The 27,684-nt window shown below is 33.8% G+C and overlaps 1 protein-coding gene across 19 annotated transcripts in view; it reads left to right on the forward strand.

Annotated features, from left to right (window-relative positions):
• Positions 1-27,684, forward strand: part of Ufd4 (ubiquitin fusion-degradation 4-like) — a 465,356-nt gene that overhangs the window by 225,205 nt on the left and 212,467 nt on the right. For all 19 annotated transcript variants that reach the window (XM_069848281.1, XM_069848285.1, XM_069848292.1 and 16 more), the window contains 2 exons: positions 10,390-10,560; positions 20,028-20,262. In XM_069848281.1, coding sequence (XP_069704382.1) covers positions 10,390-10,560; positions 20,028-20,262 — 406 coding nt within the window. The remainder of the gene's footprint in view (positions 1-10,389; positions 10,561-20,027; positions 20,263-27,684) is intronic.

The raw sequence follows: 27,684 nt of genomic DNA on the forward strand, positions 1-27,684 counted from the left end.
GATGCACCAAGAAGTATATGCAGGTTTTATCATAAATGTGGCCGATTTTCGACAGTAAATTTGTCGAAAATTTTCGCGAAATCGACTTTTTGCGAAAAATCTTAGTTAACATAATTGAAACGAAGAAAAGGAGACAAATTTTAGTTATTTTAAAGAAATACAGTGTATTAGTTTTGAAGATGTTAGTCACAAAAGAATAGGAAGACAAATTATTTGGGAATACTATTATTCTCTTTAATGGCCTATTGTATATGACATTACACAATGAAAAGAATAATCACAAAATTTTATCACATTTTTAACTAGAAATGCGATAATTTATTTATGTTTCATTGTATATTTTAAAAACTTTCGCCAATAAAAACTTACCATGATCATTACATTAAATTGAACAGAAAAGAGCCTTTTAATTTCATTTGTTACTTTATCGGAAGCCATATTTTTATAATTCCTCTCAAAATTTACATAAATCTTAATAATAAAACAAACTGCATTACAATTCCTATGGCAATTCCCGTGCTTCAAAGAGAGTTCAGTTTCATTATGTCTCCAAATCTACCACTTTCTCTCGCTCTCTCTCTCTCTCTCTCTCTCACCCTCTCACCTCCCTTCCCCACCAATTCCTCTCTCCTCTCTCTCTCTCTCTCTCTCTCTCTCTCTCTCGGTGAGATTTTTAATTTAAATTTTAATGCCTGATGTGGTTAAAAGATATGGGTATCCCTTTGCCACTAAAATTTTAGATGCTTTAGCTTATCCTGAATGCACTTAACTCATGTTGTTAGAAATGTCACTTGCATCCCTTTATTTCTAACCCCCTCAATTACTTTCAGTACTGTAGTTCAACTCCATCATACAGTAATTATTAATTTATATAGGTAGTGTATTATTTTCAAATTTCAGTACTACGAATTCACTTTAACTGCTATGACTTATTTTATATAAAATATAACTATACTTGTTTTAAGTTCATTTTTCAAATATTAACCTACTTAACATTACTTCAAATGCCAGATATTCATGTTTTTGCATTGAGAGATGCGTTTATACAGTACAACACCATCTTCGTCTATGACCATCGGCGTAGCTCAGTTGGCAGAAGCACTTTCCTTCTGATTCTGACCTGCATTCGGGCGTGGGTTATATTCTTGTTTGGGCTGGTTACATGATTGGGTTTTTTCAGAAGTTTTCCCTAACCTTACTTGGCCAATGTCAGGTAATCTATGACGAATCCTCGGCCTCATCTCGCCAGATACCATCTTGCTATTACCAATTCTATTGACGCTAAATAACTTAGTAGTTGATGCAGCGTTGTTAAATAAGCAACTAAAATGACCTCTTCCTATAGGCTCAATATAATGTAGTTCATGTGTCGAAGGTATTCGTCTCATATTTTTCCACTGACAGCTAAGACATGTCAGTAGCATTACTTTTGACCTCTTCCTCAGAGATAAGCATAATATTTATCCCTTTGGTTTCTGATGACGCAAGTCTAGCGCATGCTCCTTCAGAACAACAGTAGTTGTTTTTAAGCCTCTTCACCATACTCCTCATCCCTCACTCTGCCTACAGCACCCTTGTGATGACTACTAAAAAAGCTTTATATGCAGTCAACAATGTACCTAGTTTATGGTTATCAAATACTCGTACATTCGTATATAAAATTAAACTGCTGTTTGAATTGTGAGGTAGCTCCATCAGAGAAAAATGAAAATAATTTTTAATGTTTCTCTGTTATTTTGAGTCGAAGATCTGTGATTGTATAGTCACTGAACAAAGACACTGCAAACTTGTCATGAGATAAATGGCGTAATTTACTTTCCATCATTTAACCACACTACAGTCGTGAAAATTGAAATTTGATCCTGACACCAGTGCACACTTTGCACCTCATCTTGGTATTGGACTCTGTAATTTTCTGCGAAATCTACCTCCAGCACCACGTTTTCACTATCAATACAATTATGAATTGTTCTTAATTGTAACAACTATTGCTTTGTCACAAATCAATGAATGAATTTGGGTAGCAACTTGTTTCAATATATTCATAATCTCACTTAAGATACCAGTTCTTGCCACCTTTTCTGTTTTAGAGGTATTCTTCCAAATTAACGTATGTATTGACACAGAGTAAGTTATATTTACGCAAAAAATTTTGAATGTTTCAGTACTCTGAGACAGACACTGGACTAAACTGAGGCAAAGATCAGTTTAATTTATTTTAATGTATTGTATATTGGTTCTTTTTTTTTTTTTTTCCATTTTTCTTTAATTGAATTTCTTTTTCTGTTATTTCATATTCAGTTTAAATATTACACATTTTTCACAATGGATGAGTAATTAACTCACAACAAAGGTATTTCTCCTCCCATTCCTCTTTAAATGTAAGTTTATTTGGATTTGTGTATTGGTTTAGATAATGACATGTTGGAAACAAGCCAGTGCACTATTAATCCTGCCTTATTTACTTGAACACTGTACGATATATACTCATATGCCTTGAATGAAAAAGTGGTGGATAAGGGAAGGTGAGACATGTGATATTATTGCAGCATTAATATGGTCCTATTTATATTACTTCATTTAACTAAATACGCAAATACGACACACTCTGTCTCGAAAATCAATGCAGAATTTTCGTTCCTGACAGGATACTCTTTCAATTCACAAAGAGTACCCTTAAAGGAATAAAATCGAAAAAATCGCTTCACTTACATGAAATCGAACTCTTAAATAACACTACATTTGTATAAAAGGTTCAAACTTTTTTTTAAATACATTTCGTACATCAAAGTAAGTAGCTACAGGATATCAATGTTAATCTAACATTATTTCTTGCAAGTCCTTTTGCAATCAGCTTTATAGAAATTGGCCGGTTAAGGTATTTTATGAGTATATACTTCTTTCTTTTAATCTGTATGTCATACAGATTTAACTCTAGATCATTTTGAAGCTGAAAAAGAGGCTTTTCACGCTATATAATATCAAACTCAATTGAATTTAAAAGAAAACAAATTCTTGATGTTTTTAACATTATTTTGAAAATACAATAATATGTTAAAAATCTGAAAGAAATACTAGCATTTTCCTCGGTATTTCTTCTAATGGCTACCCAAGTTTTAAAATGGAATTCCTTTTAGAAGTATATGAAATAAATGCTTATCTAAGATGCACCACTCTGCACTCCGAAGTAAGGCTTATCGCTCAATCAACAAAGTACTTGATGTTCATGGCCTGCAACAAAAGGAAGGATAGAGGAGGGTTTCCTAAAACGTTTTTAGAACTTCAACTTTATGATTACACAAAGGCCTTGAAGTATATATGACCATCTTCTTGGAAATTCGAAGGATTCGAAGGGAATAAAGAATTGGAACTAAGAAACCGCAGACTTTAATGTAATGTGTTGTTCGTGGAGAATATCTCGTCCAATTTAAATCTCACTTCACTGGTTTTTACAGAATATGCTTACTTAATGAAATAAATAACAAGTGATGCAAATAGAAGCTGGTACTAATAAACTGATTAAATATCTTGAAGTGTTTGATGTGAAAGATATAGAACAGATCACTTATGAACAATGGGTGACAGTCGACCATACAGACTTGTAAATATTACAGTCATCTGTTGAGGATTTTTAGATAAATTATCTACTAAATTGTTAGTTTTGTTGCTTCATACATTTATAGCTCAACAGCAATCTTTTCTGAAAGAACGAAAAGAGCATTTGGAGTCAGGAGAATGCATTGTAATTGGTGATTTCTCTGAAAATTATGCTTTTGTGACACAAGATCCTGTTCATGGGGTTCATTGGAATAATGGGCAAGCCACAATCCACCCTTTCGTTATACATATACTACAAAGAAAATAATGTTACAGAACACAGGAGTTCTGTAGTAATATTAGAGAATCTAAAGCATGACACAAACACTGTCCATCTTTTTCAAACTGAATTAATAAAATTTGTGAGAAAGGAAATAGCAAAAATTAAACATATAATTTACTTTTTCAATGGAGCCATTGTGCAATATAAAAACAAAGAATTTGCAAACCTATGTTTCCATGAAGAGGATTTCAGTATTGGCACAGAATGGCACATTTTCGCTATCTCTCATGGAATTGGACCATTGGAGTGCCATTAAAAGACTTACTGGCAAAGGCCAGTCTCCTAAAGAACTAATTATCTGGACTCAGAAGAATATTAAAAACATTTCAAATTTTTTTACCGAGAATCAACACAAAGAACATGAAATTCTGAACTCTAGATATGAGAAAATAAACGAGTACATGCCAGTTTAAAGTTTCATTCCTTTATCCCACTATCGAAAACAGAGCTCCTAACCAAACAGTAATCTTTTGGAAATGGAAGGAAACATGTTCATATTTATACAGAGTAGTGTCTTACGTTCTTCTCTATTGTGATTTTTTTTATTCTATTTGTAATGAATTTCCTGAATAATTTGTGTTTGTGCGAATAAACTTCGTAATATTTAATTAAAAGTATTAACTACCCATTATGTATCCTTCGGCTCAGGACTCGGGTTGAGCAAGTGATGTGCATCTGGCAGCCTTCACATCCAATCTAAGTAATTTAATTCTAATAGAACTAATAACAATTCTATATTGTAATTTCGTAGTGTTATGTAATACGTAATATGAGGCAATTACATGGTACTTTTTCTAGAATTTTAAAGCATCGGGTGAGGTTAAAATATCATGCATAAAAATGCTTCACATTACATTTTAAATTCGAGAAAGAAAATTTTAGAAAAAAAAAAAATGCTTACTTTTACTTTCAAATTGACATATACAACAATTCTCTATGATAAATATAACCTGAGATACTATGCTTAGTTGTATAAAGTAGTGTGCGTGAAATTTTGAAAACTTCGATAATCAATTGATACGAAAATATCCATTTCTCTGACAAACAAAACTAATGGTTTTAAGGAACCCGCAGATTCATTGCCGCCATCACATAAGCCTGCCATTGGTCCCTATCCTGTGTAAGATTAATCCAGTCTCTATCATCATATCCTACCTCCCTCAAATCCATTTTAATATTATCCTCCCATCTACGTCTCGGCCTCCCCAAAGGTCTTTGTGCCTCCGGTCTCCCAACTAACACTATATGCATTTCTGGATTTGCCCATACGTGCTACATGCTCTGCCCATCTCAGATGTCTGGATTTAGTGTTCCTAATTATGTTAGATGAAGAAAACAATGCGTGGAGTTCTGCGTTGTGTAACTTTCTCCATTCTCCTATAACTTCATCCCTCTTAGCCCCAAATATTTTCCTAAGAACCTTATTCTCAAACACCCTTAATCTCTGTTCCTCTCTCAAAGTGAAAGTTCAAGTTTCAGAACCATACAGAACAACCGGTAAATAATTATTTTATAAATTCTCTTAGATTTTTTGACAGCAGACTAGATGACAAAAGCTTCTCAACCGAATAATAACGGGCATTTCCTACATTTATTCTGCTTTTAATTTCCTCCCGAGAGTCATTTATATTTGTTACTGTTGCTCCAAGATATTTGAATTTTTCAATCTCTTCGAAGGATAAATCTCCAATTTTTATGTTTGAATTTCGTACAATATTCTGATCATAAGACATAATCATATACTTTGACAAACAAAACTATACAAACATTATAATTTAGCCATTAGAATACATTGATAGAGTTAAAAAAAAAAAATCGAGGACCCTTGGGTAATTTATCGCCTGATTTTATTCAATTTGACTTGGAATGACTCTTATATAATTTTTGATGACAAATTACATTAGCTAAGAGGAAGTAAAGATTAAAGAAAAAAAAAATCAACGGTTAACTTTTCTATAGAGAAAAAACGTCAATTTCGTTCTGACTTGACGTACTAGAGTAACCTTTAGATATCAACTACTGAAATTGCAGTCCATAAGATTTTGGAATCAAATGAGCACTCTAATGACAAGGAAAGCCTAAAAGTTCCTTGTAAATTTGATCTTGTTATTAAATCATAATTCCTAAGTATTGTAATATGATCAGTTAAACTTAATGAATGTTTTTCAACTTTCGCAATATAAATTACTTCCACTACAATTCTTCAAATTTACTTCAATATCCATTTTCCCATGTAAAAACCATATTCATATCTGAAAAGTAGAGAGTTTGAGATATATCACATGATGCAGTTTGAATAGTTTCGAAAATGGATATGTAGGTTGATATTTTCGTGGAATGACCCATGCATATCTGAAAGCTTTCATAAAAGTAGTAATAATAATAATAATAATAATAATAATAATAATAATAATAATAATAATAATAATGGTTTTATTTAGCCTCTCTAACGCTCAACCAGGCATAAAACTACAATACAAAAAAACATTACAAATACATAAAAAATGTAGTATACAAAAAATTAAATAATCATAATGTAATGGAAACAGTCAGTCAGTAGAAATGAAACACATACATAGCATGTAGAAAGAAGAAAAAAAAAAAAACAAAATATGTAAATACTGATTTAAAATGCTTGAGACATTGACAGTGTATAGGAATATGCGACAATAATAATAATAATAATAATAATAATAATAATAATAATAATAATAATAATAATAATGTGGGCTAAAGCAAGGAGATGCACTATCACCTTTAATTTTTAACTTTCCTCTAGAGTATGCCATTAGGAAAGTCCAGGATAACAGAGAGGGTTTGGAATTGAACGGGTTACATCAGCTGCTTGTCTATGCGGATGACGTGAATATGTTAGGGGAAAATCCACAAACGATTAGGGAAAACCGAGGATTTTACTGGAAGCAAGTAAAGAAATAGGTTTGGAAGTAAATTCCGAAAAGAGAAAGTATATGATTATGTCTCGTGACGGGAATATTGTGCGAAATGGCAATATAAAAATTGGAAATTTATCTTTCGAAGAGGTGGAGAAGTTCAAATATCTTGGAGCAACAGTAACAAATATAAATGATACTCGGGAGGAAGTTAAACACAGAATAAATATGGGAAATGCCTGTTATTATTCGGTTGAGAAGCTTTTATCATCCAGTCTGCTGTCAAAAAATCTGAAAGTTAGAATTTATAAAACAATTATATTACTGGTTGTTCTTTATGGTTGTGAAACTTGGACTCTCACTTTTGAGAAAGGAACAGAGGTTAAGGATATTCGAGAATAAGGTGATTAGGAAAATATTTGGGGCTAAGAGGGATGAAGTTACAGGAGAATGGAGAAAGTTACATAACACAGAACTGCACGCATTGTATTCTTCACCTGACATAATTAGGAACATTAAATCCAGATGTTTGAGATGGGCAGGGCATGTAGCACGTATGGGCGAATCCAGAAATACATATAGAGTGTTAGTTGGGAGGCCGGAGGGAAAAAGACCTCTAGGGAGGCCGAGACGTAGATGGGAAGATAATATAAAAATGGATTTAAGGGAGGTGGGATATGATGATAGAGAATGGATTAATCTTGCTCAGGATAGGGACCAATGGCGGGCTTATGTGAGGGCGGCAATGAATCTCCGGGTTCCTTAAAAGCCAGTAAGTAAGTAATAGTGGAAATATAGCGAAGTATAGAACATATGATACTCAATTTTTAGATACAAACACCTAAAAGAGAAAATTATGATAATAAGTAACACTATAATAGTACTCACATGATATAAGAAAAAAATATGTAACAAAAGATGAAAAAAAGCTAATAAGGTAAATATCATTATAATATCTAAATATAAATAATATGTGGAGACATACAACATTTGTCATAACAGTAAGTTAGTTTGGCAAGTCGTCATAAAGTAATTTTTTGACTTAAATTTAAAAGATTTCAAGCTTCGACAGTTATAGGACAAAGTTCGCAAGAGTTAACTGATGTTTGTGCACTATCGTCAGTACAGGAAGGGTCTCAAAGTGCTGACAAAACCAAGCATTTAGAATAGTGATTTGTCCTTATGCTTACTTGGGGGCCACATTTAGGTAATAGTTCGTGAGACAGACTACATTGTGATCTGTTTAGCATATTTTCGTTCAAAAAATCTCAATGGCAGAAAAATACATCATCCACCCAAACCTCCAGGAGCCCCGTGATTGGTAAATCAAAGTATTTCGAAGATGTTGGACGAGGCAATCCATTATATTCATAAATACTGATAATGGAACTGTTAATGAGCTCTTGTCGAAAATCCTCTTCAAGCTGCACATACAAGAGTTCTTCACAGCAGATAACAAATATAAACAATTATCTGCTCATATTAACTTTAAAGGTGTGTAAACTCACTTGGAATGTTGCATTAACAAACCGTAGTGCATACTTGAAGAGAATGATTGAATTGCCTTCTTCTGTGAACTTTCACTCTTGTCACGTGGTATGCAAACCAAGGTCATGCACACAATGTGTTGTAGTAGCTTTGTGAGTGTGGCTGGGGTCTATTTACATTTTCTTCAATAACATTTTATTCAAGCTTAAATTTTGCAAACTTATCATTAGTGTGGATAGCTTTTTAAAAAAATTATGTGCCGTGGAGATCTAACAGTGTGCACTGCACAGTTCGAGGAGAGGTTTAGACTGAGCTCAGTGACAGTACTCGTGTGGAAACAAAAAGGCGTTAAAATTGTTCCAATGTATTGGGGTACACAACTACACAAGCCTACTCAGAGGAGCTGCTGCAGTTGATTACATGTTAATGAAGTGTACTGACACTTTCGTGCAGCAATCTAGATGATAATTTTAGTCCAAAGAAAATGTTATGTGAAGTTGTCAACATTACTAGCAGACAGATAAACATATTTTTAAGACTTGAATGTAATTAAGTTTCATCAGGACAGGTTACAGTCCTATTATTAAGCAGTTTAATAACATAACTGTTGCTTTATAGGCTGTAGATAGCTTCCTGTGAGATAGAGATATCATTGTGACTTTATCTGTATTGTCTCTTCAATAAAAACGAGATGTTCCACGTGAAGGTGAGGTTAAAAAAACCTCAAAACCAAAAGACAGAATACTATTACTGATTTTTAAAAAGAAAACATCTTGTGTGTTAAATGAATTTGTACATTGAATAGAGTAATCAAATGGTAAGTAAATGTTAATTCATAATGTATAATGTTGTTTTACACTTCTTTCTGCTATTGTTCTCTTTCAGAGTATAAATATGGATAAAATTGCATAACCCCCAAATAGAATAATAACCCAAATATAACAGTACAATTTTCCTAGTCCCCAGAAAATTGTTATATCGATGTTCGTTTGTAAAAAATGGCAGGATACCTAAACAGCTCCTGAACTACTAGCCTAAAGGAAAGAGAAGTTTGGGATACTAAATGAACTGATGATTGAGACCATAACAGTCCTCAAGCCCTAAAATAGGAGATGGATGCATGGATAGAGAGATGAAGTTGGTGGATGGGCGAGCATGATACTGAATTTTTTAGTTTTTTCTTTCTTTTTCACGAAAGAATTCTTAATGGATCATTATTTGTTACCAAACAATGTTCCGTTTCAGATTCAGAGTGATTATTCATTGTTGTGAAGGAAGCCTTTATTTTCAAGGCACAGAAATAGAGTCTGGTCAATACAACACACTAAATTTTATTCTAAAGCATAAGCATGCAGAGATTTAATCTTGCACAGATCTTGTGATATTGAAAGACACTTAAATGAATTGATGCACACTCTATTAAGGAATACTGATTTTGATAATAGTTACCATGGATTAATAATTCTGTTTTCCTTATCCATGGATTGATAATTCAGTTTTCCTTAGCTCACCATATTATCTATTCATGTAAAAGTTGTTTAATGCGGTCACAGATTGTATTCGACCTCTTTGCATTGTTTGGTCTCACAGCACACAGTATTAGAGCCATCTCATTCATTTCTTGCATTTGGTGTGCAACTCCTTGATCAGAAATTTAACAAATAAATTTTCATAAATGAAAGTGATGAATGCTCTTGGATTTCCCTCTTGAGCTGTTACAGATCAATACAACTCCTCACCTTTAAAACTTTGATGTTAGTAGAGAAGTTACAAAATGTTTAAAAAATTTTCCCTCCTTGTAGTGCTAGAAATTTCTGACAGGGTATAAATTTAGAGAAAAATGTTCATTTCATCCATTCAAAACAAATATCCTGTGAACAGAACATTCTGATCTTGAAACTAATAAAAATTGAAGTTTTTTAGGGATAGATTTGTTTCTTCTATCTATATAAGGGAAAAGTGAAAGTTTAGTTTGGTAAACAGAAGTACATAAGAATGATAAATGACATTTTTAGGTTATCATTTATAGTTTTACTACTGAAGATTATGTATTCCAATTTCTTCATTCAGCAAACACATTTCTTCATTAATTGTATATTATTGACAATGTTCGTAATTTTTCTGATGCAGGAAGATGAAGATGGACATCTTGTGGTGCTACAGATAATTCAAGATCTTATGACGAAAGCTCAAGAAATTTTCCTTGACCATTTCGCCAGACTGGGTGTGTTTTCGAAGGTATTGCAGTTGGCAGGACCTCAAGATACACAAGAAGCTCAGAGTAACAAAAAAGATGAAAATGTAAGTTAGTGTGAGAAAGTTACATACTTACAAGTGACTTTTAAGGAACCCGAAGGTTCATTGCCGTCCTCACATAAGCCCACCTTTGGTCCTTATCCGAGCAAGATTAATCCAGTCCCTATCATCATATCCCTCAAATCCATTTTAATATTATCCTCCCATCTATTCATTGGTCTCCCCAAAGGTCTTTTTCCCTTCGGTCTCCCAACAAACACACTATATGCATTTCTAGATTCACCCATACATGCTACATCTCAGACATCTTAATTAGATGAGGTGAAGAATACAATGCGTGTAGTTCTGTGTTGTGTAACTTTCTCATGTAACCTCATCCCTCTTAGCCACAAATATTTTCTTAAGCACCTTATTCTCAAACACCTTTAACCTCTGTTCTCTCAAAGTGAAAGTCCAATTTTTACAACCATACAGAACAACCGGTAATGTAACTGTTTTATAAATTCTAACTTTCAGCTTTTTCGAGAGCAGACTCGATAATAAAAACTTCTCAGCGAATAATAACATTCATTTCCCATATTTATTCTGCATTTAATTTCCTCTGTAGTGTCATTTATATTTCTTACTGTTGCTTCAAAGAACTTGAATTTTTCCACTTTTTCAAAGGATAAATTTCCAATTTTTATATTTCCATTTCGTATTATGTTCTGGTCACGAGACATAATCATATACTTTGTTTTCTCTGGATTTACTTCCAAACCTATCTCCTTACTTGCTTCAAGTAAAATTCTCGCGTTTTCACATACTCATGTGATCAGCATAAACAAGCAGCTTATGTAACTCATTCAATTCCAAACCTTCCCTGTTTTCCAGACTTTCCTAATGGCATATTCTAGAGCAAAGTTAAAAAGTAAAGGTGATAGTGCATCTTCTTGCTTTAGCCCGCAGTGAATTAGAAAAGCATCAGACAGAAATTGGCCTATATGGGCTCTGCTGTAAGTTTCACTGAGACACATTTTAATTAATCGAACTAGTTTTTTGGGAATATCAATTTCAATAAGAATATTATATAAAACTTCTCTCTTAACAGAGTCATATAGCTTTTTGAAATCTATGAATAACTGATGTACTGTGCCCTTATCTCCCATTTTTTCTCCAGTATCTGTTGAATACAAAAAATCTGATCAATAGTCGATCTGTTATGCCTAAAACCACATTGATGATCCCCAATAATTTCATCTAACTATGGAGTTAATCTTCTCAAAAGAATATTGGACAGGATTTTGTATTATGTCAATAAAAGTGATATTCCTCGAAAGTTACTACAGTTACTATTTTCCCCCTCCTTAAAGATGGGTATAATTATGGACTCCTTCCATTGGCCACGTACAATTTCCTTTTCCAAAATACCATGTATAAGCTTAAACAATTTTTTAGATAATGTGTTTCCACCCTCTTGTATTAGTTCTAATGGAATTGTTCGATACCTTGTGACTAGTACTTTTTTAGATTTTTTATCGCAATTTCGACTTTGGAAAGTGTGGGTTCGGGTATAAATGGCTCCCAGTCATTTCTATTTGGCCTATGTACATTTAGTAGTTACCCAAAATAATTTTTCCATCTGTTCAGGATGGAATGAGAGTCTGCAAGCAAGTCCCCATTTTCATCCTTGATCACTTTTACTCTTGCCTGATATCCTTTCTTAAATTCCTTTATGCCCTTATATAAATCTCTATTGTTTTTATTCTTACTATTTGTTTCTACCTCATTGAGTTTTTCCTTCAAGTAATCTCTCTTTTTATTCCTAAGTGTACGACTTGCCTCCTGTCTTTCATTGAAATAATTATCTCTATTCGTCTGGACTGGATCCTGTATGAATTTCAGTTTTGACTGTTTCCTTTTTTCAACTACCATGCAACAATTTTCATTAAACCACGGTTTCTTTTTCTTACTTTTATAATACCCTATGCTCTGCTTAGGTGCAATTTTGATATTATCTCTGATACTTTCCCACATGCCATTAATATCTAATTCCTCTTCAACTTCGTCGGAACTTCCTGAAGTGGCAAAGCTATTTGAAATTTCGACTTAATAATGTTGCTTAGTTTCATCATCTTTCAATTTCGGAATATTTAATCTCCTAATATTAACTTATTGCTCTACTCACTTGGTTACTGATAATTTTTTTTTAATTCTCCAATTACCAAATTATGGTCAAAGTCACAGTCTGCCCCTCTGAAGGATCGAATGTCTATTATACTAGTATGTCTTCGTTTATCTATCAAGATGTGATCTTATTTGGTTGTGTGTCAATCTATCTGGAGAAGTCCAACTATATTTATGTATATCCTTATGATGAAATATTGTACTTTTCACAGTTAAATTTTTTTATGTCAAAGTTGACTAACCTAACTCCATTATCATTACTAGTTCCATGTAGACTCTCTTTTCCAATAGTCTGTTTAAAAATATCCTCCCGTCCTACTTTAGCATTGAAATCTCCCAATAAAATGTTCGTGTATATATGTAGATTACTGATCAAAAGTGTCTTCAATTCCTCATAGAAGTTATCCTTTATGTGGTCTCTTTCTCTTCTATAGGGGCATGGGCATTTATAACTACGATATTGCACCATCTATCATTAAGTACTAAATATGATAACCTGTCAGTGATAAATTTGACCCTTTTACTGCTGATTTTATTCTTTTATGAATAAAGAATCCTGATTGTAATTGGTGATTATTGTTTCCTTCCCTGTAGTACAAGAAATAATCTCCTATTGGTAATATGCCATTCCCATCTAACTTAACCTCCTGTACTCCCACAAAATCTATTCTATATCTAGCTAGTTCTTTTGCTACTAATGTTACCTCCCCTGTCCTATAAAGACTAGTTACATTACCAAATCTCATAACCTTATTCCTTTGCCATGGTCGCACCAAAGAATCAGTCCCATTGTAAGGTTTATATTGGAGTTTCGCAACAAGGTCTTTTTTACGTTGATGGGTTGTTAGCCCTTCACCCAACCCTCAAGCTGGAGGACCACTCCTTTTTGGCTGTCCGCAACTGCTTATTTAATATATTTGCAGCTACCCTCCATATCTGGAGCCCGTTTCCTCTATCCACAACCTGAGGACGTGCCATGCCGTGGTAAATATAAATATGAATAAATAAATACATTTTAATTTTGTACTCTGGCAACAATTCTGGCGATTGGATTGGTATAGTATGGTATTGCAAATGTGATGTTTATTTGTGATATTTTTCTCTGAAACTGTATGTATCATTAGTATATTCTAGATATTCTATTCTATATTATATATTTTTTTTAATGATCAATTGTGGAAACTCAAATTTACCTTCCTTCCTTCTAACATGGAATTACAGAAGCAATTGAATTGGTTAGAACAGAAAGGGTACATGTGACAAAATCTTGTATTTGAGAAAAATGAATAAAACTATTTTATAAACAATATGAACTTTTTTGGTAGGTTTTATTGTATTTCGCTATGAAGAGGAGATCCCTTAGAGTATGTTTTCACTCAATAATATATTTTTATGTGGTACGTTAAACCAAAGGTCCCGGGTTCGATACCCGGCTCCGGAACAATTTTTCCCTCGAAATTATTCAATATATTTTTTAACATTTTGATTTGACACAACGGGTGGTTAAAAGTTTAGACATGTTCCCTTTCTGCACTGATTTTGAATTCCAGAATTCTCTGAAAGTTATTTTAGACCTTTAATGCAATGTTGAAAACATTGTTTAGTAAACTGTTTCACTGATAGAGGTCACATTTTCAAATAAGAAAATAACGTAACTAAAAAATACAAGAAGAACTCAAAACGTTACAAACATGACACAAGACTACTCTTTATGATCTAAGGTCAGAAAATAATCTTTATAAGTTCTCCACTGCAAGGTTTACCACGCATATCATGGGACGATTTATTTATTGTTAATGTTTGCATAGGGTATGTAGCCTTTTTTTTTTATCGTACCATGTAGTGCGATGACAGTTTTCTTACAAAAGAATCATTGCATTTCACAAAAGAATCATAACTGGAATACTTCTGGGAATAGAATTTGAGAGGAGTTCATCTTCTCTTGAATCAATCTCTTAAGCTCAATAGCTGGCTTTGAGAATGCCTTGTGTATCCTCAGAGTCAAAAGAACAAAACATTCTAAAATACTGGTCTGCTGAAACGATCTAATTTATACAGACAATCATCTCCTGTCTTGACAGTAGGAATTTATTTTCCAAAGTAAAAGTTCTAAGCAGCCTCTTACCTTATAACCTATTGCATGATGTTTCTATTTCAACTGTCTGTGTTTTTAAGCCCTCTTTGTCTCTTTGGTAGTGGTTCATCACGTTCACTACCAGACATTTTCACAATATCCACTAAAACTGTAGACCATTCTTCAATTTCTAAAGCTCACATAATCTAGATGTACTAAACCTTCGCTACATCAGCTGTTTAGAGGGAAAACTACTGTAAGAATGCCAATATTGATATATTTTGGTCATAGCAGTTGCTTATATGCAGTCAGTACTAACGAAAGCTAATCACAGCTTCATTCAGTGCAGAAAGGGGGCATATAGTACACAAGTATCCTTTCTGTACTCATCCTGAATTACGATAGTCAAAATTAATCTTTTAGAAACATTATACATGTACTGTTTCTGCACAGAATGATGCATCTACTCGCAAAGAACAAAGGATTCATTGTTAACTCAATTTCACCCAAAATGTCACATGTACCCTTTCTGTTCTAACTGATTTAATTTTGCTAACATATAATCATTCCTCTCATACTTCATCTCCAAATTAAAATTTATTTGAAATAAGAGAAGTTTTAATTTTCTGAGAAACCACCAGAAAAATAAACATTATTTCTAATAGTTACTTAATAAAATCGTCAACATTGAAAATGTCTGAATTATACAATTTATTTATTCATAGTGGTTCTGCCTTCCTCTTAGTCTCCTCATATGATCACATATTATTAATTACTAATACAATATGAAATTGAAAAGTAAGATTATTTTAAATTATGAGAATGTGTTTACTCTGTAATACCTATTGTACATTCTAGTTGTCTGTAAATCAGTATTCAGTTTGTAGATGGTCAGTTTTTATTATTATTATTATTATTATTATTATTATTATTATTATTATTATTATTATTATTATTATTATTGTTATTGTTTGGTCAACTGTCCGAAGACAGGTCTGAACCTCAGAAGTGATACCAACAAGGCACCACTTATGAGGCAACTAGGCCAGAAAATAATGGAGTAGAGTGGCCAGTTCCTTTCCCCCTCCATTGGATACATCGTCTACCAGCTACATATTACACTAATCATACTTCAAATATATATATATATATATATATATATATATATATATATATATATATACACACACACACACACACACACACAAAAACTATTATTATTATTATTATTATTATTATTATTATTATTATTATTATTATTATTATTATTATTATCTGAACAATGTACTAGAAATATAAAACTTTCTTAAAATTAAAATGTTCGAAGTGTTAAAAATGTAATCATTTTAAGATATTTTTTATATAAGTTTTATATTTTAGTTTAGCAAAGAAGGGCAGCACTGCTACTTACAGACCTGTTACTAAATCTACGTATTACTCAGTGAAAAGATTTATTAAATCTACATACTTAGACTTCAACAAACAAAATTTGATAACACAATCCCAAGGGAAAAAATGGAACTCTCTGCATCATAATCCACAGTTGATTCCCGATTTACCACGAAAATCGTGTGTAGCTGCATTTAGATTGGCAACAGGCCATGATTGTTTGGCCAAACACCTGCGTAGAATTGGAATATATCAGTCCCCTAACTGCCCATTGTGCAACTCAAACCAAGAAATGGATTCGGAACACCTCAAAATCTGTGCTTCAGTGGCTGGTCATGATAATATCTTTGAAAAATATTGGAGTGCAAGAGGTCAAATGACTTTATTGTCAAACGCCTGGCATTAGAAAACAACAACGTATTTTTATATAAGTGTTAAAGTGAACACAAAGACAAATGAATGTGCTAGAGAACATGATGCATTGACTTTTATTATCAGACAAACAATGCTCTTAATGACAATAAAAAATTGACTAGAATAGAGGGACTGAAAAAATATGCATACTCTTTTCCATGTGGGTTATGTATGGATTATTTCATAGTGGAACTGAATTTCGACTGAATTGTGTAATGTGGCATTCTATCAAAAGATGATGCTAGTCATATAAATACCAGAGCCAATAATACGACTGATCTAGAAGAGGACAAAGAACATGTCAGTAAAAATGTACTTGAGTATTATAACTGTGAAGAAAGAGTGGATGTCAGGATATATCTGTGAAGAGATAAAGGTCAGGAAGCAAAATTGAGACGAAGGTTAGTATGAGCAAAACAAGACAACAGAAAATAGCAATTCAAGACTTGTAATATGCTGAGGCAGATAAGAGAGTGACGAGAAGTGTGTGAAAAGACCATAGGCAGTGGATAGAAAGTGGAAGGAACATCGAAGAGGGGAGATGTTAAAGACCCGTGTAACATTAATGAGGAAAAAGCTGTTAAAAAGACCTCAGCAAGACTAAACCCGTGAAAAAATAAGAGAAGAAATGCTGACAGCCCAGGAAGAACAGCTTAAGAGATGGAAAGAGCATTTTTCGGAGGTCCTCAATAGAGATGTTCGTGGACCTATATACAGAGTGTTTCCGGGATAGTGTTACAAACTTTCTGGGATGATGGGGAAGGGGACATGTATCGATTTGAGATAAGGAATCCCAGTCGAAAGTGACAAGCAAAAATAGTTGTGTGGAAATGAAATAATTTTATTCCTCTGTACACCTTATTTATGTGTATTTATCTGTACATTTTACACATACTGTATTCATCTGACGTTGTTTAAGTTGTCTACTTACAGTATTCCATTCAGTGCGCTGTCTGAGGGGTGGGGACAGGAAACTACACTAAAGCAATGCAGATAGCGTAATGTGTAGCAGACATGGTTGGTCCTGATATGCATATCTGTAGACCAGTAGCAGCTGGTGGTCAAAATAATGAGTATGCTGCAATCTCTATATCGGCCTACTATATACACTTATATGTATTTATCTTAATTTGAGACTTACCTAGTAATGAAATATGAAGTCGTACGATCTTCCTTCCTACTGCAGAACTTGCCAATTGCCCTGGTGTGTCCATCTTGGACATCATACTCTTTTCTACTGACAGTATGGCAAGAGCAATGAGATGATCCTGAGACATAATGTTCATTTTAAAAAGGTCTTTTTATGCGTTTCAAGCGAGAAAAACATCTTTCTGGTTCAGCAGTGGTCATTGGTGTTGTAACCAAAATATTTAACAATTTCGTTACTTCACAGAATGAATCCTGTAAATTGATTATGTATTGTAACAATTGAACAACTCCATCTATATTTCGTAAGTCGGGTCTTCCGTATAGAACTCCAAGTTGTGTCTTTAACACTCCTTTGTTCAGTACAGTATAGCTGTTGACAGCAACTTCAAGTTCGCGTTCAGGAAAATTACGCGAAAAATTGTCAAAAAATTTGGCGTTTAACAGTTTTGTTGCGTCTAGGTAACTTAAAGACTGGAAACGGTGGAGAGCTTTCTGAATTATACGGTCACATACTTCCTTTGCTTCAATTTTCTGGGATTCCATTTTACGTCACTTGCTGGCTGATTCAGGATTCAGGATATAGATGGCAGCAGCAGTCGGACACTTGAATTACCAAATACATTGTAAATAGTTCAGAATTCTTTCGTTATGCTTTCCCGCGTAAAAATAGCCAATCAGAGCAGTGATTTCGGCTTCGCACATGCGCATAATTGTCCACACTCTCTCATTTGGAGTTCTGAGTAGCACAACGAACCCCCCGAGACACAAAGAGCGAAGACCGAACATACTATAACGCGTCATGAACATAACCATGGGAAATTGTCAAATGACAGTTCAAATACTATGGTATTACAAATACATTATTTGAGCAAAAATTATCATTGAGCTGTAGCACAAGGACGGGCCGCCCCTGCTGAAGACAACAGTGTATGTGTACAAGTTGCAGTGTCCATTTGATTAGTCCTAGTGAAATGGAGGAGTACACAAGAGCGGAATATGCAGACCTGATTTTCGAATATGAATGAGCCAATGGGAACAGTAGACAAGCTCACAGATTGTATCAGGCCAAGTACCCACATAGGAGACATTTGGCCCTTACCATCTTTCCACGACTGTTCCACGACTGAAGGAGGGCACGTGGTACGAAATTACAATTCCATTTCCACACAACTAGTTTTGCCTTTCTTCGCAAGTTGGTCTGCCTGCTGATTCCCTTGTACTCCATCGTGTGCTGGTATCCGTTGAAGAATAACTTGGCCATGTCTTGCCTTTACTGTTTTAATTAGATTTCTGATTTCCTGGATTCTGTGAGATGTTTTGTTTTTATAGTTTGTAATCCTGTCAGTTGCTCATTTGAAATCTGTTAGAATTACTATTTTTCTCTTGAGATACAAAACATTACATAATACTGTTCTAATCAGCTCCATTTCGCTAGACTAATGTTCAGGACTGAATTAATTATTGTAATCTAATTTTTTTTGTTTGATTTACAATGGTGTCATTGATTAACGAATTAACTGAGAAATTAAATATTTCATTTTACTTTTAAAATAAGGTTTCGTATTACAAAACGTATAAAATATTTCACAACTGTTTAAGTATTGTTTATGTCACTAGGTATATCATAATTTAAATATAAAAGGTATTCTTATTTTTAACCAGTGTATTTAGTATTCAAAAAAAGTAGCTTAATAAATTTGTAAATAAACTCGTTTTCTTAAAAAGTTGTGTGTCAGTTTATAGGTTAAGTAGTTGACTAAAATTGAATGATTAAGATGTGTTGTATGATGATAATTTCATATACAGTAATGAAGTCTGAAAGTAAATGTTTTAGTCTAACACACAATGTAAGTAGTGCATTGTGATTTTTATTGCACTTACTCTCTACCTGGTATAATAAAAGTTCTGCTTCATATATAGGGATGAAATTGACACAATCTGAGAAAGTGTGCGTGAAGTTAGTGTTGTTTATCTTATTCATATTGGGAGGACTTGTTTAAAAAAGGAACAGTGTTGAATACCATGAACACTTCTGTTTATAATACTGTGTCATTTAATATAATATAATATAATATAATATAATATAATATAATATAATATAATGTGTATATGTGTATATATACATACATACATACATACATATTTTTCTATTCATGTACTCTATAAATTTTTTATTCCTTGTGCAAGTAAGGATTAGACCTCATAGTCTGTCTTGTCCTCAAGAGAAATCTTAAATAGTTACTGAAAAATATGCACATTTTCCTTATTAGTACATATTTAAAAACAGGAGAGATGACAGGAAATATCTCATTCTGTTCAGGAGGAAAGTGAACAGGAACCATTGCTGGATGATGCCAAGGAGATGTTGCCTGGTAAAGCATATCACTGGCGGGACTGGTGCATATGTCGTGGTCGTGACTGCCTCTATATCTGGTCTGATGCAGCAGCCCTTGAGCTTTCTAACGGTAGTAATGGATGGTTCAGATTTATTCTGGATGGAAAGCTTGCCACGATGTATTCCAGTGGAAGTCCTGAAGGAGGAACTGATAGCTCAGGTAATGTTGATAAAGAATTAACAAATTTTTGTAGTATATGTGATTAGAACACAACAGATAATGCTTGTGTGTCTTCCCATAACTGTCTCAGCCTGTATCCTTGTTTTCTTTTGTGGTATGTCACTTATAATATGAAGTTTGAATGGAACTGTTTGAATAATTTTGTAATAGAATGTAAATTGATATGATAAACGCGCATTTTTACATTCGTTCATGGCAGTACATAAGAGAAATGAGAAACCCATACTTGTGAGAGCTTTAGAATAAATTTAAGGACATTTAACTGCAAATACTCATATACACATCTTTCTGTTTTCAGCACATGTTGGTAGTTTTTATATGAAAGCTTCTTTTGCATAGGGTTAGTACTTGTCAACTATTAGAGACTGAATTACTTGTGTGAACAATACAATTTATAACGTGAAAAGTCGTAGAATACTAGTGCATCTGCAAACATTTGTGTTTGGTATGTATATAACTACACTGCTGGCCACAAAAACCGTAACACTAAGACTCTTTAAATAATGTAAACTTAATGAAAAAAAATAGTTTTATTTACAGTATACTGAAACATTAATTTTATTCAACATTCACTGCAACTTTAGTCCAAGGAAAGGATTATTTTTCCTTTAAAGTTTCAGTTTGAAATGGTAAAATGAATTAGGGTCCTGTGATTTTGAGGGAATTTTATTATTTTGAAGTTCTAGTTTTTTTTTTTTTTTTAATAAATTTCTACAGTAAATATGAAAATTTCTGCCAGAAAAAAAATCACAACACATCTTTGTACATTCCATAAGATGTGTTATTACCCCTGACTCGAATAACAGCTTGCATCCTGTTAGCATGCTTGAAATTCTGGTGATTGAATGTCAACTTGATGAACTGCTCCCCATTCCACAATAAAAGCTGCCTGAAGTTCACACAGGATGTGGATAACTCGTCGATGAATACAACATCAAGAATATCCTGTACATATTTGTTGGGATTGAGATCAGGACTCTATGGGCCACATCAAAGTCATCATTCCTGCCTTCTCCACACACTGAGGAACATGAGGTCGAGCATTGTCATACATTAGTGTGAAGCTCTTGTGATCGGGGTGTATGGGATGACATGTGTAACGGTATGCTGTCAGAGCTCCATTTTCAATTGAGGCACTGATACAGGAAAGACTAAGTCAAAAAATATCGATTTTTCGTTTTGTCATGGAAAAAATAGTAAGCACTCGTGTCAATGGCATGGAAGCAGTGGCAGGTCAGTAGATGTACTCGATTCATTCCAGTGCTCAGCGTAAGATGGCAGGTGTGTCAGGTCCACAAAGTATGGCTTAGGGAAGATAGTAAATCATCATTCGCCAGCACCCTGATCTATTGCACTGTGTGGCAGTAAACAGTGTGCTTTATTGCTATTGCCTGTCTGAAAGAGTGATTAAAGTGTCCTAAATGTCTCTGAAATCTATTCCATTCAGAATGGTTAGTCTTCATTTTTGTTTAATCGTCATCTTGATAATATGAAGTTCATAGTCATTTTTCGTTTTTGTAAATAGTTATTACATTTATTTTGTTATTTTCTTTGTGCAGGCTACTTGTAAATGCGAGTACAGATATAATCACAGTGATCCCTGATGATTTTTGTGACTTCGCTAAGGAATGTGACAGATTTATACTCTGCCTATCAAAATTATACTCTGCATCAGCAGAAAATGCATCTAAATGTCAAATTTAATATCTTCTGCCATTGCCCCGTGAACCTTAAAACTTCATGTAGTGATGTGAATGGGAGTGTTATCTCTACCCCAGCCCATGCACATCTTGAATCAGCATAGGTCACGCAGTGTCAAATGGTTTTTTTTATTTTACTTTGTTATTTAACGACGCTGTATCAACTACTAGGTGTGTCAAGTGGTGGTGCTGTATGTGTATAAAGGAGAACATGTCTTTTACAGATAGCCATATTGAAAGCAGTAGTGTGTTATTTATGCAGTCATTGCTCTTTAAATTTGTGTCTACTGCAGTGTTGGTGCGTCCATAAGGGCTGCTGGGCTGCAGCTGTACCTAATAGTAAACCATTCCTGGAAAATATGCCTGTATTGAATATATTATTTATTTCTATTGTCTTCGTCTTCAGCAAAATGGCGGTAGATACTTTTGTCAAGCTATAGGTAGCAGACTGCTCCTAGATACTTTTGTCAAGCTATACATAGCGGCTCAGGCTGTGCCCACATGATGTACTTGTAGGCTGACTCCTGTTTGAGAGTGGTGGGGTGAGGGTATTGATGTTGTGAATAGCAACAGTTTCGGACTGTAGACAGTGCAGATCATAATGCAACACAACTCAATAACGATTTCACTTTTTTTCGTAGTGTGTTGTGTTCTTTTCATTGTGATAAAAACACATTTTTCAGTGAATGTGCTGTCATATTATTGTGTTTTTAAGACTGTGCAGTGTGCTTGTTTAATCTGTTTCAGTTTTAAGACGAACGTGAATAAGAACACTGTTAAATATTTGCAAAATATCAGGTTTTCATTGGTCTCATTTGCAGAGAAGAGTGAAATCAAGACTTTAGGTCATGACACTCCTGATTCAGTTATTTCTCAAGCATTATCAAGCAGAAATCAGACTTACTCCAGAAAATGTAATTCTGCTATTTTACTTTCTGTGTTTATTGTTCGGGGGCAATGTGACTTGAACAAAAGCAGGGGTAAATGATTTAAAACATTTAGCCAATAAAGCTAAAAAACACGATTCTGCAAAAAACATTAAGTATGTCATTGATTTGGCTGTATTAGGAAAAGTAGACATTGCAAATCAGCTAAGTGACGCTTACAGGCAACAAACAAACAAACTAATGAGAAAATTATAGACTGTATAACATTTTGCGTGGAATTTGAACTTCCATTATGTAGCCATGACGAAACCTTGCAGTCATCGAATCCTGGCATGTTTCGAGGATTATTGAAATTTGCTGGGAAGTTAAATGAGTCTGTCAAAAGCCATTTTTTTAACTGAAAAATGTTGTTGTTTTCTAATGCCAGGTTTTACACCTGCCTTCTCTCCACTCATTGCAGCTGCTCCGTTGTAGGTCTGGACAATAAGCTTGTCACGGTCGCCATTCAGAACTAAAATGCATTATGCTAATACTTCAGCATTTTGGGCTTTGGGTTAAACAACCCACACAATCTTTCATGCACAGCATAGCCCAATTCATAACAGTCTAAATTTTTATCAGTCACGTCAGACAATACAGCTGATGTATCAAGTCATACGCAACAGGTTATTGATTTTCATTATGAATTGGACTGTGCTGTGCATGAAAGATTGTGTGGCTTGTTTAACCCAAAGCCCAAAATGTTGAATTATTAGTATAATGCATTTTAGTTCTGAATGGTGACCATGACAAACAAACTTATTGTCCAGACCTACAACGGAGCAGGCGTAATGAGTGGAGAGAAAGCATTATACAAACATTTATTAAATAATTCTATAAATATGTATATTTTGTGCATTGCTATGCACATCAGCTGAATCTAATCATGGAAAAGGCAGCATCACAGAATTCACGAGCTCGGTCCCCCCCCCCCCCCCCCCAGTAGTTTTGCCACTATACCTGCATTTTTTTTCATAGTTGCCCTCACGATTAGCTTTGCTGGATAGTGTTTATAGGCAAATACCTGGAGGATCAAACACACGATGGAATTTACATAGCTGCTTAGTTAATACAGTTTTTGAAAATAAGGATAGTTTAATGGAATGCTTTGAGAAACTTCAAATTGAAAGGAACCATTCAACTGTACAAGGAGCTACAGGGATTTTGCGTATGTTGAATGGTCAGAACTTTAACTTTTGGCTAAAATTTTTTCATCATATTATGCCTGATGTGGATATTTTGTATAACCAGCTGCAGTGTCGTAATGCAAATTTCACTAGTATCTACAATACAGTAAATTAATTCCTTGAAGCAATCATGAAAGAAACAAACTTTCTTCTGTTATTCGTCAACAAGAAGAAACTCCTCCCATGAAGAAAACGAAAAGTAAGTCCCAAAATCTTGTCTCTGCGAAAGAGGTGTGTGATATCATTTCTTGTCAGGTAAAAGAGAGATTTGCTTTGAATAAGCATTTGTCGGCAGCAAAATTGTTAAATTTCTCTCTTTTCAAAGACAATATAAATTACATACAATTTTCTTCAGCTGAACTTGAAACCATTGAAACTTATCCTTCCTTATGTAAAGAACGTCTGAAAACTGAATTATCTGTTTTGTGCGAGAGGCAAGAATTCCATAATATTTCTGGACTTATGAAAATGTATGAAATCATTTTGGATACAGGAATCGGTGATTCGTGCACAGAAGTGTTCACTCTCCTCAAAATAATTCCCATGACTATTGCTCAACCTAAGAGGTGTTTTTCTACACTGAAAAGAGTGAAACTTTTCTAAAAAGTACAGTTACACAAGACATTGCTACTTTGGTAATGTTAAGCGTTGAAAAAGTGATGATTCAAAATATTGTTAATTTTAATGAAATAATAATTAATATATTTCTAGCCTCAAAGAAAGAAGACTAGGCTTCGTGTTCAAATGAAATTGTGAATCGAACAGTGAAATGTTAAATCCAGTAAAATTTATAATGCAAACCATTACAGTATTTTTAAATTAAATTTTATAGTGTATAGTGTTTCAATAATTATAAACAAACATAAATATCAATGACAACAGCAACAACAACAACAACAACAGGACCAGCAGAACCAGAAAGGGCTGGATTATTGATTGATTATGGCTTCAGCTTCAATACAGGTGAAATGTATTAATATAATATTAATTTTTTTTGTTGTGGTACTGGTACATAAGACATAATAATGTCGCATATTGAAAATTTTAGTGCAGCCCTACCTAGCTAAAATGTCACGAGCTGCCACAGATCTACTGTATTAATTGTTTTTATTATTTTCCATTTTTAGTTAGATAATTTAGTTTATTGCTTATTTTGACATTATGGAGGGTGAGGCCGAATCATCTCTTATATATACAGTAGTCTATTTTAAAAGACAAACAAATAGGAGAATCTGATTTGCGAAGTCCAGCATAAAGACCGTTTACAATGTGTATAAGTTTCTTAAAGATCTTGCGAAACATCTCGAAAAAATTGCCATCACTGATTTTAGAAAATCTCGAGATCTGACTGCAAAAATGTGTGAAATTTCTAAACGAACTGTACACAAGGTTTACAAGGAAGTGCTAAAGTCTACAGAACCTCTTCTGAAATTTTCTTCTCCTGTGAAAACAATCAAATGAAAACATCATGTGACAGAGCTCAATGAATTCGATAAAGATATGTTATGCTGTACAGTACGAATTTTATGACAAAAAACTGGGGTTTACATACAGAAGATGTAACTATGGAAGAAGATTTTTAATGGAAAGGCAAGATATTGCAGAGGCAAGGACTGCTATCTTGAAAAGAATGCACAACATCTGATCATCTGGGGACACTAGGCCCATTTGCATGAAGAAACATGGGTCAATAAAAACTGTTCGTTGAAATACATTTGGCAGACTCTAAATCATCAGATGGAATGAGGATACCTGTTGGAAAAGAGGGGAGACTTATTATATGCCATGCTGTATCGGACAGGATTCCTTTTGTTCTCAAAAGTAAATTGGTATTTGAAGATAAAAACATGAATACTATCATTCAGAAATGAATTCAGAACCGTTCAAAGAATGGTTCGTGAATGTTATAGACCAATATCTCGAAAACATTATACAAAGTGGAAGTGAAATAACTTTGCAGATTGAAAGGGACAATAGGGTACATGTAAATGAATAGAAAGTCTATATTACGTTTTGTGATTAAATCCATGGTTAATTATAAAATTAAGGAAGTTTGAAGTTTCAGCAGTCCAGCATCGCCGCTAACACACACTACTTGTGATACATATGTAAGAGGTCAATGAACTTGGTGTGTCTTGTAGGTGAGCTGCTCTCTGCCAAAACGTTGTCACTTGCTCACATCTTACAATGGCTTAAATTTAGAGGTTTTTTAAATTAAATTTACACGAAAACCGTGCATGCTATTGAAATTCGCCAGAGGGATAAATTATTCTTTATTAGATTTCCTGCATATGACTCTGTTAAGAGAGAAGTTTTATATAATATTCTTATTGAATTTGGTATTCCCAAGAAACCAGTTCGATTAATTAAAATATGTTTCAGTGAAACTTACAGCAGAGTCTGTATAGGCCACTTTCTATCTGATGCTTTTCCAATTCACTGCTGGCTAAAGGAGGGGATGTGCTATCACCTTTACTTTTTAACTTTGCTCTAGAATATGCCATTAGGAAAGTTTAGGATAACAGACAGGGTTTAGAATTCAACGGGTTACATCAGCTTCTTGTCTATGCAGATGACGTGAATATGGTAGGAGAAAATTCACAAATGATTAGGGAAAACACGGAAATTTTACTTGAAACAAGTAACGAGATAGGTTTGGAAGTAAATCCCGAAAAGACAAAGTATATAATTATGTCTTGTGATCAGAATATTGTACAAAATGGAAATGTAAGAATTGGAGATTTATCCTTCGAAGAGGTGGAAAAATTCAAATATCTTGGAGCAACAGTAAAAATATAAATGACACTCGGGAGGAAATTAAATGCAGAATAAATATGGGAAATGCCTGTTATTATTCGGTTGAGAAGCTTTTGTCATCTAGTCAGCTGTCAAAAAATCTGAAAGTTAGAATTTATAAAACAGTTATATTACCAGTTGTTCTGTATGATTGTGAAACTTGGACTCTCACTTTGAGAGGAACAGAGATTACAGGTGTTTGAGAATAAGGTTCTTAGGAAAATATTTGGGGCTAAGAGGGATGAAGTTACAGGAGAATGGAGAACGTTACACAATGTAGAACGGCATGCATTGTATTCTTCACCTGACATAATTAGGAACATTAAATCCAGACGTTTGAGATGGGCAGGGCATGTAGCATGTATGGGCAAATCCAGAAATGCATATAGAGTGTTAGTTGGAAGACCGGAGGGAGAAAGACCTTTGGGGAGGCCGAGACATACATGGGAAGATAATATTAAAATGGATTTGAGGGAGTTGGGATATGATGATAGAGACTGAATTAATCTTGCACAGGATAGGGACCAATGGCGGGCATATTATTTTGAGGGCGGCAATGAACCTCCGGTTTCCTTAAAAGCTGTAAGTATTAGATTTCCTAGTAATATGAACAAAAATCTCGATCCTATTCGCAATAGTTACCAAATAAGAAATTGTTAAACATTTGGGTGGAAGAAAAAAAAAATCTGGAAAAAAAAAACTGAACTTTATACCAATATAATATAGTTTTGTGTTACATAGAACATGAGCTATTCACTCTGGAAATCTGCAAAGCTATTTTACTTCCACCCT

Source organism: Periplaneta americana, chromosome 15, assembly GCF_040183065.1.
Source record: "Periplaneta americana isolate PAMFEO1 chromosome 15, P.americana_PAMFEO1_priV1, whole genome shotgun sequence".
Classification (NCBI taxonomy): Eukaryota; Metazoa; Arthropoda; class Insecta; order Blattodea; family Blattidae; genus Periplaneta; species Periplaneta americana.